The sequence below is a fragment of the Lissotriton vulgaris genome, chromosome 7, assembly GCF_964263255.1.
Source record: "Lissotriton vulgaris chromosome 7, aLisVul1.2, whole genome shotgun sequence".
Lineage (NCBI taxonomy): Eukaryota > Metazoa > Chordata > Amphibia > Caudata > Salamandridae > Lissotriton > Lissotriton vulgaris.
In genome coordinates, this window is record NC_141695.1 from 418,086,834 (window position 1) to 418,102,382 (window position 15,549).

Consider the following 15,549-nt stretch of genomic DNA (forward strand, 5'->3'; position numbering starts at 1 on the left):
CAAAAATGTACTCCTTTTCAGGAAGTGAAGCATCAGCAGTTGCCCAACTATTGGCTCATTTAAGAGTGCTGGTAGCAACAATGTAGTCTGGTGGTACCAGCCAACATATGAAAAGGGGTGTCGGAGGGAGATGCTTTTGTATTTGTTATCTACACGTGGGGTTATCACACGGGCACGCACTGGCTCCCTAAATATTTCATCAGCATGATGCAACAGGTAGGTACAGAGAGGAAAAAACTGTCTTCACAAGTGTTTGACAGTATCAAAGAGGAAGTCTCGCTTTAATGACCATGTCGTTTTACTCCACAGTAGGTAGATGCCCTAGCAATTACTTGCTGGTAAGCACTAGTATCTTCAGGAGGGGAGCTACTATCTGGATAAAGATATTTGTCAGTGGGAGTCATGGGGTCTGTATCTTCAGTGCCCCAAGGATCAGGGTCCCCATGCAGCAGAGAGAAAACAATCTAATAAAGGAGTCAATGCCTATGTGCACAGAGACGAGGAGTCACTCAAGACTTCTACAAAGAAAAACAAGTTGTACGAATTTGAACCCAACACTAGATGGCAGGAGTATGCAGAGCATGTTCTCTACTGTCACACATGCTATCAAACCTATAGTTTTCACATTGATTGGATGGTATTGATTAAACCCAATGTATCAAATAATATAAGCAAACAGCAGACAAATGAGGGAAACTGAAAGTTCTTTTTATTATACACAAAGTGGAAATTGGGTCCTTAGTTCTTGTACCCTCTGCTGGCTCTGCGACCTCGGGCACGTTCAAACTTCCTCCCCTTGGACTGGATGTAAGGCCTAAAGAAGAAAGAAAAACCAAGCATTAAAAATGGCGGGATGGGGCGTGGGGGAGAGAAAGTATTTTTCATACGTGTAGAAGAGTTGTCAAGATTTTCAAGGGTGTGGATTTTTTTTAAAAACAGGTTCAATTTCAAGCAAGTTTTGATTAAGGGAAAAAAAAAACATGCGAGCAGGGCATTACATTCATTAAGTCCCCCATTTTATGTCATTCCACCTAAAATGCAGTGCTAATGACCTGGGTTTCTAAATTATATACTAATGTGCTCTTGTAGTTGTAGTTCTGGTCACAGGTGTGGCCAGGACTGGAGCACTACATCCTTTGCAAGTCATCTCACGCTTAAGAACTAGAATAGTCTTCAATTCAATGCAGAAAGCACCATGTTCGAGAATTCAAAAAAATCATCATTTGGGGACATACTATATTTTGAGTGTAATACACCGAAGTGGAAGCAGTGAGGTTAAAGAACGACCTAAATACAGGATTAAAATTACAAAAGACCGAATGCTAGATAAGATTAGCGATGGTCTTAGGGAAGCCACCTGCGGTCAATAAAGACAGTTTCTAGTACAAAACTTGTGAGGTGTGCTCTTATTTTGATTCAACTGAACTAAATTAGATGAACATGAAACCAATGATTTATAGGTGAAAAGAACAGGACTGGTGACACTGTCCTGAATGTTCTGGAGTGTAGAGGATATTGGTCTGTTGTAGGTACACACTTGACAGCTGCAGCCTAAACCACCACTGAAAACCCATGAACATTTAAGACTGTTTATAATCAAAAGTGTGTTGGCCCCCCAACGCTGCTCTTAATACCAGGCCATCACGTTGGATATGCTTAACCATGTACTAGGTCAAATGTTATTTAATGTTAAGCCAGTCCCTGAAAAGTAATTTCCCATTCAAAGTACTGGTACTCACTTGGTGTGGCTGTGCGGTGTACCCGGTGCTCTGCCAAAGTGCCTGTACACCTCACGGCCCTTGCGAGGACCTATAAGAAAAGGAGGGAATCAAGGTTACGACAAAGATTTCTAATTGTATTAAAAAAACAAAAAGATTCAATATAAAAATTACAGAACTGTTCAAGTCAGTCTGGTTTCTTTATATAAATGTAGTAAACACAGAAATGGACTGAACAGCAGGACGTACAAGGAGTAGTCATACGATTGTAAAACATTTATGAAGGTAGCTTACATTTACAGAATCTCTGCATTAAATGAGCAATCCCAATTTATATCTGCAACCCTTAGCGAAGACAAAAACACACAGTTGTGCTGATGAAACCAATACTGCTTTGTTCGTTAGCCAAGATGTGTGGTGCAGGGAATGTGCCGAGCTTTCCCCATAGCTAATATGATCTATGACATCCCAGGTAGCCTGTTATTCACAAAAACATACCATCTCACATGGCTACCCCCTTTATTTGCTTGGCTATACCGATGGGATAAATTGTAATACTGCAAAACAATGTACCCCTATCGTATGCTCAGAAATTGGTATTTTGTTTTTAAATCAGTATATAGTCCATTTTCGATTAACTAAAGAGATAGTACTTTTGAGCAGGGAAGATTAACATAACCCTTCGGACAGCAGTGATGCTTATTGATAAACTGCCCAACTTTTAACCGCCATGGAATGTTCTCCAGGAGAGCCAACTTCCGATGGTGGTTGCACAATGGTTAGTGAGAACAGTGCGTAGAAGGAGCAGCAATTGGAAGAACCCCAGATCAATGAGATTTCTACCAGTGTTGGAACAATACCAATGAGACCCAGAGTGCAAATGGACATGATGCATCTAAACCCAGGTACCATGGGACTTGAGCAGTAATTTCACTTCTCCTGTAGACACCCATAATTAGGCAGCATGCAGTCTGAAAGAAATTGGCTAAATAGTCAAGGAGCATTCTGTCGTGAAAGAAATGGTGTTAGGCGGCAACAGCGAACGCCGCAAAACAGAACAGGAATATTAGTTACAAAGGCAAAGACAGCGCGACTTGTGGGCATTTTAGGAACTTTTTTCCTAAGTTGCTCGAAACTTCTGGACTGTCTTCCTGATGTTCCTCTGGGGGTCCCAACGAGTTTGAAGTAGAACTGATAGGCTCTGTCCCTCTCAGATACTTATTCAGCATCTGAAGGTCAAGCAGGAGGGCACTCCTAACCAATGAGGTGCAAGGCAACATCCCAGAGCATGACCACTTCCTCCAAAGTGTGGCATAGTAGTCTCCCAGGAAGCACAATTTCTCCAAAATTCAATATGGCTCAAGCCTCAGGAAAGGAGCAACAACTAGTTAAAACACAGTATGGGTGATCTCCATAGATCCACTCCCCCTGACATTTGCTAATTCTTTCCTCAAGCCTGCCATCAGGCGGGGTTCAGAGTGTTGGAGGGGTAGCTGGCCCTGGCATTCCCTGCCTGTCCTAACCCACTTTGCTCTACAGGAATGCCATAGCAGGGAGAGGGGTCAATCATGGAGTTTCAGAGTCCTCCAACAAGACATACTATCTCCCTGGGTGCCACGTATCACTTAAAAAAAAAATCTGGCTAACCCGGTTAACTGACCAATCAGCGGAGACCACAGGAAGGCTGAATTTTATCTTGCAGACAACTTCTTTTCTATATATTTCAGGATAAATGCAACAGAATACTGTTGGATTTATCAATACCATTCTCTTTAATCCGTGAATGATATTTTCAGAAATCCCTAGCGATCGTTAGGAGTTCATAAACTATAGCAATGTTGTACTGTTTTGTGCTCCAGCCAAGTCAAAAAAGCTAGGGCCTTTGCAAACAATTTGTAAAAGCCAACATGGAGTCACCTGCGACACGGAGGGCTGATTCACACTGAACTATACGGGAAAAACTCATTCAACGTCTATGCTTCCAACATATTCGATGGCGATACAAAAACACGAAGGAGCAGCTTGGGACAATAGGTCTAGGAGACTTTAATATAGAACGAGATCACAATACAGATAGATCTGCACAAGTCTATGAATACTAAAAAATAACCGAAAAACCGAAGTGAAAATTTGCTGACCAGGACTTGCCAGACTCTAGGAATAAGTATTCCTACTCATATGTCCACAGGATATTACAGGAAAATATTACATCTCTCTCTCCATGAGGCTGCCTCTGCAGAGCACATGAGGGGAATGGTGGTGCTGGGACAGGATGGCAACCTTGCTACTGGTGGTTGGAAAAATGTGCCCAAAGTAACATATACCCAGTAACAGGGTGAAAATATGTCAGAACTATATCAGGCAAAATAACCATTCCAACACTTTCCTTAAACGTTCATTGGGATGCATTCAAAGCAGTGATCCAGGGTTCTGCCACAGAAAAGAAGGGAGTAACGGAAGGCTAAGATCCAGCTATGTAGAATGAGATAAAGCACTTTTGAAGTAGCATGAACGCTCCCAGAAACCAGTTAAAAAGGTTATAGGGCATGTAATGACCAGCAGGAGGTTTAGGTAGGGATTGACCGCAAAGAAATCCTTACACCTTACAAAATAACCACCATAGACTTTGCATTGCTGGGTCTTCGAGACCCGGGACTGAAATACCAAACGACAGCCAACAAAGCCATAATGTGGCTATGTCTGGGCGCGGCCAAGACAGCATTGGCCGCTGCCTGGAGGAAGACAGAAGCTCCAGCCATAACACAATGGCAGGCACGTTTGTGGTAAGCACTCATCATGGAGCGTATGAGCCATATCTATAGGCAGTTCAAATCCTTCGGATATGCCTGGGGCCCACTGTTCAGCTACCCATCTAGCAGCCTCCCATTGACCACCTGTCCTACGAGGGTCAGAGCGCTGCACCCGTTTTAATTATAAGCAGGGCCTTTGCCCACGCCAGAGCTTATTCCAATGTTAGTCACATTTGACACGTCACTTAAGGATCCCGGTTGGCTTAGGCCATGGGTACTCACAAACTTTTTCTCGGGAGCCAAAATTGCAGTCTAGCTTGTGGCCGAGGGCCGCACCGATGGACCTGAGCGATGGGGGGGGCGGGGTCGGTGGGAGGAGAGAGGTCAGTGGGGCAGGGGAAAAAAATTCCCCCTTTTCACAACATTACTAGACATTTGAAATGCGATATATGTACGAACTTTAAATATTTGAGCAGAAATTCGATCTGTAGTGACCCCACGCCCCCCCATCTCTCGCATTGCTTGCACCATAATTGGATTTAAAAGCACATCTCACCATCGGTGATTCCCTCGCCGCCTCACGCCCGTCCGCCATCTTGGGTGTGGGCTAGAGACGCTGACACCACGCTTTGGGGGTTAGGGGGCTAGTCTTTGTGAGTGCCTTCAGCCATAAATATCCACTAGTATGCAGGCGCGCATCGATCGCGCCGGAGTAGCGCCAGAGGAAAGCCCGTCTGTGCCCTTCCGGGACAGGACGGGCCCAGGGGCCACAAACTCTGGTCTAACCCGTACACATTCGCATGACGCCTTATGGGCACTAAAGACAGACTCCATCGGATTAGATGAAGTCACATTGACCAACCTGCAAGCTGAAGCCCTGGTGCAGACTACATGTACAGGCTCCAAGATTCTCCCCACATTCACTTCCCGGCAGTCACATGGCCTAAGAATAGCGACACTTAATTCGCGCTCTTTGCAAAAGCATCACCTAGAGGTCTTCTCCCTACTGCTCGATGGAGAAATTGATATTCTTGCCCTCTCAGAGACATGGCTCGGTTCTGCATCGACGCCAGACATCTTGGCTGCCCTACCCCCAGAGTATGACGCGATTTGGTATAATAAACCAAATGACTGCAAGGGGGGGGGGTGGCCTTTTTGTTTAAAAAATGTCTCGTGGCGAAAGAGATTATAGCAGAAAACTGTGCCTGTGTGGAAGTGTTGGGGATTAAAGTCTCTCTTAAATCTTCATGCATTGTGATACTGGTAGTATATCGCCAGCCGCCAAGCTCTGCGGATTTCAATGATCTCCTTTTTGAACTTCTGACTGACTTGGCCACCAGATATAAGTCCCTTCTGGTGGTAGGCGACTTCAATTACCACTGGGATAAAGTACCCAGAGACCCTACGGAGACTGAGTTTGAAGCCAATCTCTCGGTGCTCAACAGTTAGTGGTGGGCCCGACTCACGGGAAAGGCCATACATTAGACCTTGTTTGGTCCTCCTTGCCTAACAGAAATAACGGAGGTTAGTCCCTGCATTTGGTTGGACCACTTCATGATAAAGTGCTGGGTTCCGGGTGACCCTGTGCGGGCTGCCCCAAATAAATCACGGAGGAAAGTTAGAACTTGGAACAAGGTGGAGGCCGACCCTCTAATCGCGGCTCTGCTCTCCTCCAACCCCCCTAAAATGAGTGGTACAGATTTGGACCATGATGCTAGGACGCTTAAGACCTGGATGCTCGCCGCTCTGGATAAACTTGTCCCTGAGCAGATGGAGAGTACTAGTATTAAAGGGAAGGGAGCACAATGGTTTGACGCCTCTTTGAAAGAGAAGCAAACCCTTCGTAAGGCAGAGAGAAGGTGGAGACTCCATTACTGTCAAATAGAGGCTGAAACTTTCAAAACCTTACTCTCAAAATATAAGGCAGACATTCTGGAGAGAAAGTCAGCTTTCTATGAGGGAAGAATTAGGGAGGCGATAAACATACAACGAGAGACCTTTATGATATTAAGGGAACTCACAACGAGAAGGGAAAATTTCTACGTGCGATCAACCAGACTGACTCCTTCCAAACTTTTTCTTCGGAAGGTACAGGATATCATCACTGACATCAATGCACGGCCAGTTACAACCATGCTGCCCAGTCAGATTGTTCAGGTGCCGGCTATGACTTAACAGTTTCCCCCCCATCGACGACAAGTGCCTAGCGGAACTTGTCGGACAGATCAAGTCAGGCTCAAATATAGATCCATGCCCCCCAAAAAATTTTAAAACGGCCTTGCCAGGCATTCAGCCCCAGGTGCTGAGTTTATTAAACAACTCCCTGAAAACAGGTTATCTACCAACTCAGATGAATGAAGCTAGGGTCTCCTCACTTTTAAAGAAAGCAGGAACAGATACGAAAGCCTTAAAAAACTATAGGCCTATCTCGCAGTTACCCTTTCTGAGCAAGATCTTAGAAAAGCACGTCCTCAGCACTCTAGCCGGTCATCTGGAGGAATACCATCTTCTTCATGCCAGGCAGGCTGGGTTTCGGCCCCAACATAGCACAGAACTAGTCATGGCCTCGGTCGCCGATGAGCTGAGAGTCAGGGCAGACAAACAGCCATGCGCCCTGATTCTCCTAGACTTATCGGCAGCTTTTGATACGGTCAGCCACACCATCTTGCTGGACCGCATCGCGAAGTTGGGGATCACAGGCCAGGTGCTAAAGTGGCTGGAATCCTTCCTGTGAGGTCGAACCCAGAGAGTGCAGCTGGGAGACCAGTTGGCCGGGATCAGTGATGTGACTTGGGGGGTGCCGCAGGGGTCGGCTCTATCGCCCCTGCTTTTCAATATTTATTTACACCCGTTGGTGGAGGAGCTCATGCGTATGAACTGCGAAATTTATTACGCAGATGACACCCAGCTATTGGTCCAGCTGGATGACACTAAAGAGGCCCAGGAATCCGTGAGGAATCTGCTCAGCTTCACGGTCAACTGGATGACTAACAATCTGTTGAAAGTGAACGCTGATAAAACGGAGGTGCTGGTGATCAGCAACCGAGAGAATCCCTGGAGTGACCTGTATTGGCCCCCAGAGTTAGGAACCACCCCTTCTCCTGGTTCTGTGGTAAAAAGCCTGGGGCTGAGGATCGATGTGGACCTCTCAATGGCCCCTCAAGTTTCTGCTGTGGTCGGATCTTGCATAGGCGTGTTGAGGCAATTGCGAAAGCTAGTCCCCATCTTATCTGCCTCCACCCTGCAATCATCGTATCTGCCACAGTCATCTCAAGACTCTACTATGGCAACGCCTTATATCTTGGCCTGCCACAGAAGCTGTTGAGGAAGCTGCAGGTAGTACAGAACGATGCAGCTAGGCTGATCCACTCCCTGCCTAGAAACTCGCATGCAACCCGATGGATTTGGGCCCAGATCTTTTGACTGGGGGAGTGTGTGACATTGATCCACATTCAGTCCATCACTTGTTTTTGCAATTGCCGCCCTAAGTGCGCTGGGGATGCCCAGACGTGGGTCCCAGGCACTCCACACCACTTGGAGTCAAGCTAGCCGGGCTGATGAGAGGTGTTACCTCGAAACCGGTCCGGTCCTCGGATGCTTGATTCCGTTCTGGGAAGGACATGGCTTTTGTAGTTCGGACTGGACTGTTCCCATGGGGCAACAGGGTCAGAGCTGATTTGCATATCGCCATTGTCTGACCCAGGGTGGTGTGGAGTGCAAAAAAACGATGGATTTGGGCCCAGATCTTTTGACTGGGGGAGTGTGTGACATTGATCCACATTCAGTCCATCACTTGTTGTTTTTGCAATTTTTTATATCTTGGCCTGCCACAGAAGCTGTTGAGGAAGCTGCAGGTAGTACAGAACGATGCAGCTAGGCTGATCCACTCCCTGCCTAGAAACTCGCATGCAACCCCCCTGCTTCAGAAGTTGCACTGGCTTCCAGTGAAATTTTGAGTCCAGTTTAAATGTCTGTGTGGCCCATAAGGCACTCTTTGGGAAAGCCCCAGAGTACATCAAGCAACGTTTGAAGAGATATGTTCCTGGGAGACCTTTGCGTTCAGGAACAACCTCCAATCTGATTTAACCCAGGTTCAAACTAAAAACCAGAGGAGGCAGGGCCCTGTCTGTGCTTCTCCCGCAACTGTGGAATGAGCTCCCGGCCACCCTGAAGGAAGAATCACAGCTACTACCCTTCAGAAAAAAAAACTGAAAACCCATCTATTCAGAAAGGCACTGATGACAGTTTAGGCGGTGGAACAGCTGAGGGTTCTATGGGTACCAGTGTGTTATGTTATTCTGTTAAGCGCTTAGAGACCGGCGGTGATAGGCGCTATATAACATAACCCCGAATACGGTCAATATTTATATTTTTTTACTGGGATCTGTGGGTTTGACCATAGTTTTCCATCTTTGTCTTATTTTGAAAAGTGTTGACGTACCGTGTTTGTGGGTCCCAGGGCCGTGAATCTTGTAGCGTGTGTAAGCGCTCCCAATGACGGCCCTGGGTATCATTTTTGGCCAGCCGCCGCACTGAAAATGCAGCAGTGACGCACACCACCACCACGTGCTCTTGTGAGTGGAGTCAAGTCTGGGGAGTGCTGGGCCCTACACTCAATGACTCTGCTCCTAGGCCCTTCACTCAATGGGTCTGCTCCTAGGATCCGCTGTGATCCTATGCATCAATTCTGACCCTGCGCTCTAAATCTGACCCTACCATATGACTGTTTTATTCTTGCCATATTCCTCTACTTTACCCCCTCATCCTACCTCTACCCAACACTTTGGCCGTAATTCACTTTTTTCCTGACCCGTCCCACAGCTTGGCGCTGTCACAACTTTACTCTCCTATTGTTTTACCATCACTGTACACCACTCATTATACCTCTCCCTGTATCCTTGGTTCTTTCCTTTACCTCTCTGCTTTCTCTGTCTGACCCAACAAGCTCATTATTCCACCCCTCATTACTCTGCTTATACTCATTTCCTGGCCCTTCTATTTCACTATGCTCATAGCCTGTCGTTTTACACCTATGGCCCAAACGTCTTAACCTGCATTCACTGTTTCCACACCTTGACTTTTTAACGCTGCTCCTACTCTCCTTCCATCACACTCTACCCCTATCTGGTCACACCTTTTTGGTGCCACACTTGTCTATTTTATTCAGCATTATTTCTCTAACTCTCCTCATACCCTATCAAACTGTCTAGCCTCTCATTGTGCCCTAACACCTCATCCTAGGCCAAACCTCTCATTGCACGCCAACGCACCACTCTAAGCCTACCCTCTTGTTGTGCCCTACTGCGTCACTCAGCACCTACACACTCATTGTGCCTGTACACCTTCGCTCTACTGAAGGTTTCTCTGATAAACCAGTCCCTTTGTCCTTCCTGTAGTTCTGCTTTACACCTTCACTTCACAGCTTCCCTTCACTCTGCTGCTAGCTTCTAGTTTTTGGTTCCATTATTGTCATACCCCTCACTATTTCCTTGCCCATGTCCCTGACTTGGCACTCACCTTTCATATATCTCTCTCTCAATATAGTCCTTCCGTGTAGAGCAGCCCACTCTTCCTGTTCTTACTCTGCTTCTGCCCCCTCACGCTCGTTATAACCTGCAATACCCTTACTCTGCGCTCATGTCACGTTGCTCCTACTTCCTCTCTCTCTTCTCTTAACCCTTAACCTTTCCATAACTCCTAATTGCGCTTCTAGTTATGGTTTTATGCTTTCTGCCAATCCCTGTTTTTCTTCCTCTGCCCCTTCCCCTTAACTCTACAGATTCATTCTGCCTCTGCCCTCTGTTCACACTGAGCCCTTGTCCCCTCAGCTCCGACTACCTGTGTTCCAAAACCAATAACTACTTGCTGATCAATTCTGCAGCATAAAACACCTGATGCTACATCAGTTCCACGACTCAGACAGGCAGTGTTGGAGGACTGAAAAGTAATACACTTTCTAAAGCAATGCACAAAGCAAGCTGAATTGCCTGTAAAGAATGTTAGAAATAGTGTCCGCAACACTGGCACATACATTTTTCACTCGCATTCACACAATTTCATAAAGTAGAGAAGCTGGGATTTGTCTAACATTATCCTACTGGGCTGCTCCCGAGGCATATAACTGTTTAAACTGTATCTCCCCCAATTCCACCTGTAAACCAAAGCTCCACTGTTGTGAAACGAGAGCCTGTAGCATCCCATATGCCTAAAGTGAAGTCATGCCTTAAAACAAAAGGGTATGCGCAGCCCATGGATTCACGTGAGGACATTGCTGGCTCATTTTATTTATTCGGTTTACACTACGTGCCTTCTGTGACACCATAAGGAAAGAAAGCCGGGGCTCTGCTAAAACCCTAACCAGGGGCCTTAAAAACAAACTACAGATACAGCAAGGTTTTACCCGCACCGATTGAAAGATTAAAGGAGGCCACACTGTGATCAGCACGTACAGGCAGCACAGCTTCAATGGCAGAGTGAGCAGCCGTCTTCAGCCAGGATAGCTTGACTCCAGTGGTGTGGAGAGCATGTGACTCACTTCAGCTGGACTGTTCCCATGAGGCACAGGGTCAAGGACGATTTGCATATGGCCATGTCTGAACTGGGGTGGTGTGGAGTGCAAAAAAAACGATTGATTTAGGCCCAGATCTCTGTAATGGGGTGAATGTATGACATTGTTCTGCATTCTGTCCATCAACTGTTGTTTTTGCATTTGTCACCCCGAGTGGGATGGGTATTCTCAGGCGCGAGTCCCAAGCTCTCCACACCACTGGAGTCAAGCTATCCTGGCTGAAGACAGCTGATAACGTAATGCTAGACAAGTGACATTTCAGAGAAATATCAATTTGTTGAAAAATGAGGATTTTTGCAGTCATTCCAGCAACTGTCTCGAACGCTTTACCCTTGTTTTTAGCTACCAGAGAAATTCACAATGGTGCAAGGTGGTGGGTGGGGTTATGTGTGAGGATGGTCAGATGACAGGAAAAGGAACCATATCTCACCTGAGAGTAGCACAGTGTTCTCCCCCTTAGGTGATTGCATGGCCAGCTGATCAAATGTCATAATTTGGCCTCCAGCCTTCAGGATGCGGTCGCGGGCACCATCAGTGATTTTTAGGGCACAGACCTGACAATGTTGAATGAAAGAGGGTGATTATAATGGTAATGTAAATACAAATAAGTACCCCCTCCCCCCCCCAAAAAAAATTCAATAATAATCGTTCTCTCTGGGTGATGGGAGCTTTTATTGGCCTATGCATCCCTTGTTCACATCCATCTGTTGATCTGGAGAGACAAGGAAGTATACAGTTGTGCTGTATTGTGTTGGCCAATACATTGCTAGCATTTTCTAGCTACAATAGTATGTTAATATATCCAGCTTCCTTTTACCCAACATAGGGCTATCAACATTTTGACTTCTGGGGACCACCAATTAAATCATTAAATGAACCATGGCAACCCCCTCCGAATTATTAAGGAATCTGGGGATGTCCCACTAATCCCCAGACCACAGGTTTCGAACCAGATGTGATGTACACCCTTGTTGGTCAGATCCTGGTAAAAAAAAAGTTTAAAAAGTGCATCTAAAACTGGCTTGTTTCTTTAGTAGTCTCCAAAAATACCTTTAGTTTGGGGATGTCCTGAATGCGAACGTCATCTGTGATGCATCCCACTACCACGGCAGTCTTGTTGTCTCGACCCTGCAGTTTCATCTTGCGGATCTGTGAAGGAAGCAGATATGAAAACTGAGGCGTGGGAAAGCATACCACCGGAGTTCCAAGGATCATGAAAGACTGTTTACCATGCAATGTGTCTGCCTGCGTCTAGTTTCAGCATATACTAATCTCTGGGAAATAGGCATGTAAAATCATTCAATCAAAAATGCTCCAGCGACAGATTAGAGGCGTGGTTACTCAAAGGGCAGGTTATAGTTTGCACCCATGTGGATAATACCACAAGTGCCCCACCTCCTTCTAACCAATTTTAAGACTCCCACAGACAAGGTTTATTGGGGGGGGGGGTTACTATGGCACCTACATGCTTTACACCCCGCATTAAATCCCCAAACCTGAATACCAGAGCCAACAGTCACATTCTAACTCTGAAAACCACAAGGAAACTGGTTTGTACTACAACTTCATGACGACATTTGATTTCCTTCCCCTGGAACTAGTTTTCTGCCCAAATGAACTCTGTAGACAGATTCACTTAAAGTGATTTGTAACATGGGTTAATGAAGTTATTCAACAGCGAGGGCCATTAACTATATTCTGCATCAAGAAACAGAAAATTATGTGGGGTAAATCTCATTTTGAGATGATATTACTTTACTACCTTGTCATTTTTGTACATCTTAATACTGCCTGTGCAAAGGTTCCTCAGTGCTATCTTACCACTCAACAGCAAGTGAGAGGTGTCATGCAACCTTCCACTATGCTGAAACACGTTACTGCTTTTGATCGGTTTGAGCTTGAAACTTTGTTAAAATATGCATACTATACAGTGGGGTTGCATAAAATGTGGCAAATCCATATTATGTGGAAAACATTGCATCGAATAATTTCAGTAGCTTTGTTTATAAACTATAATTTTAGTACTACTTTAATATATACCAAATTGAGAGCCCTCGTCTTTACATACGCTGCTATACACGAAAAGTCGGTACGATGAACCTACAGGGAGATCATGCAAAGGAAAATCACTGCACGCTTCATCTGAAAAGTAATAGCCTACGGATGCCTCACATTGACCATATTACCACCTCACTGTGGCACTTCTCAACACCATCTGCCCTTGGAGCACTCCTCCCATCCTTGTACACCACCCAACGCGGCCTTGTCCCGATATCTGGAGCAGCAGGACTTTTGACCGCTCACCTCACTAGGTGTTCAATTTCATTAAACATTAGTCTCCGCGCTATAATAAAGCTGAGATGTGAGTGCTTTGACGATACTCCCTGTGAATCCATCACTGGCAGGCACTGGAGACACGGCACAGACTGAGCAATTTCAGATACACAACTGAAAACTAAGTCAGGGCAGTAATCTTTATACCGCGCGTATTACCTTTGGACACTAGGCACCCGTAGAGATGGGTGTTAAGTGTTCCTCAATCTTTGTTTCCCCATCCCTATAAAGCATCCACCTACAGACTCACATGCCACCCATACATCACTTGCTACTAATACTATCCAACTCTATTTTTGTCCTTCCCGCCTCCCAGATATCTCTCGATACTACTTTGTGCCCCACTGTTTTCTCGTATCTGAATCACCTCTAACAGACATTCCTATCCAGTATCCCTTGCTACCAAACAGCTCTCTATACGACCACCATCATACACCGGTGTTCACTGCTCTACCTGACACATTTTACCCCAACACCATGCATGTCTTGTATCACATCGCCTTCCTGATGCCTGCCGTTTAGGAACCTCTCCCCACTACCCCTCTACTGTAAAGATGAATACACACAAAGTAGTGTGATAGGAGGTTTATTGACACCAAACAGGGAGGAAAGGTGTTCAAGCAAAGACCAAATAATAACTGATCCCAACTCCCCACATCACATTCCACAGCAATGACATAGGTACATTCTTGGCAAGGAATGTACATTATTAAAGGAGAAACTACAACACATCTCCCTTATAATAACAAAAACAAAAGGAATGAAAACAAGGAAAAACAAAACAAAGCAAGAAAAACAGTACAAAAGAACAATTCACTTAGAACAGTAATCCTGAAGATACAAAGGAGATCTTCTAACTCTAGTGCTTGTGCTGTGAAGAGAAACATTCTGAGGTAAGTGATTGGTAGAAACATTCTGAGTTAAGTGATTGGAACTTTTAACCACAAATCCGTCAGAGCCAGATTTCACAATACCATCCCCCTCCGCACACCTTGATAAGCGAGACATACTCCAAACATCGCCACCAGCAAGCATAACATTTTTCATGACCTTAATGCGTCTAGGCCCAAAATACTTTGACTCACCCTTGGGTGGTGACCAAACCGCTTTAATATAAACAAAATCACCCACCTTCCAAGAAACACTTTTTGCACCTTTCAAAGAATCAAATCTTTGTTTGTACTTCTCCTGATAGTTCTCCAGCCTTTCATCTTCGAGCACACAACCTCTGTCCTTAACCGAAAGCCACAAAGGATTAAGCTTAGAACCAGCAATTCTACCTTTCAGTTTCTTGAAAGGTGATACACCAGTCACGCTATTAGGAGTGTTTCTGTGCGCCCACAGTTTTTCCCCGAGAATAGGTTTCAGCGGGAGCCTTCTCTCCAAAGCAGTCTGAGCACATGCTCTAATTAACCTATTCATTCTCTATTAGACCATTTGCCAGAGGAGAATAAAGAGCAGTCTTATGATGGGTGATAGACAAATCTCCTAAAAAGTCAGACATTTCCTGGGAGGTGAACTGAACACCGTTATCCGAAACCAAGATGTCGGAAACACCTTCACAAGTAAATGCATCTTTTAAAAATTCGATAACATTCCTACTCAAAACTGAACTCCTACACGAAGCAGATAACCATTTCGAAGTATAGTCAACCAGGACAACCACAAACCTTTCTGAAGGAGCCACATTCTCAAAAGGTCCAATGATATCCACAGCCACTTTGGACCAAGGACGCTCAGGTATAGCAACAGGGGAAAGAGGGGCAGTGCTCACTTTCCTAGACTTATCATTACCAGCACAAATACTGCAGTCCTTCACAACAGTTTCTACCTCTCGGTCTAACTCAGGCCACCAATCGGTTTCCCTGACTCTAGCCTTGGTGAGACTACGACCAAGATGCCCTTCATGTGCCAAATTTATAATCTCCCTCATCCTAAACGGAGGAATCAACCTGTCACCCCTGAACAATTCACCATGGACAATGTTTAATTATTCCTCGCATTCCAGTACCCCTTGGCAGTATCAGGAACTTCCTTCAAAATAGGCCAACCATTGACCGTGGATTCCATTACAAAATTTCTGGCTGGGTCACTCGCAAAACTATCCTTCCATTCCGTTTCATTTAGCGCAGATTCCCTCACCCACGAAACAGGTGGCTCAGGATCACACAAGACCAAC

The 15,549-nt window shown here is 45.4% G+C and overlaps 1 protein-coding gene across 1 annotated transcript in view; it reads right to left on the reverse strand.

Moving 5' to 3' along the window:
- Positions 1 to 692: 692 nt before the first annotated feature.
- Positions 693 to 15,549, reverse strand: part of RPL18 (ribosomal protein L18) — a 31,875-nt gene continuing 17,018 nt past the window's right edge. The window contains exons 4-7 of the mRNA XM_086930399.1: positions 12,087 to 12,185; positions 11,467 to 11,590; positions 1,740 to 1,809; positions 693 to 814 (exon numbers count right to left, since the gene is read on the reverse strand). Of these exons, the coding sequence (XP_086786525.1) occupies positions 739 to 814; positions 1,740 to 1,809; positions 11,467 to 11,590; positions 12,087 to 12,185 (369 nt within the window). The 3' untranslated portion in view covers positions 693 to 738. The remainder of the gene's footprint in view (positions 815 to 1,739; positions 1,810 to 11,466; positions 11,591 to 12,086; positions 12,186 to 15,549) is intronic.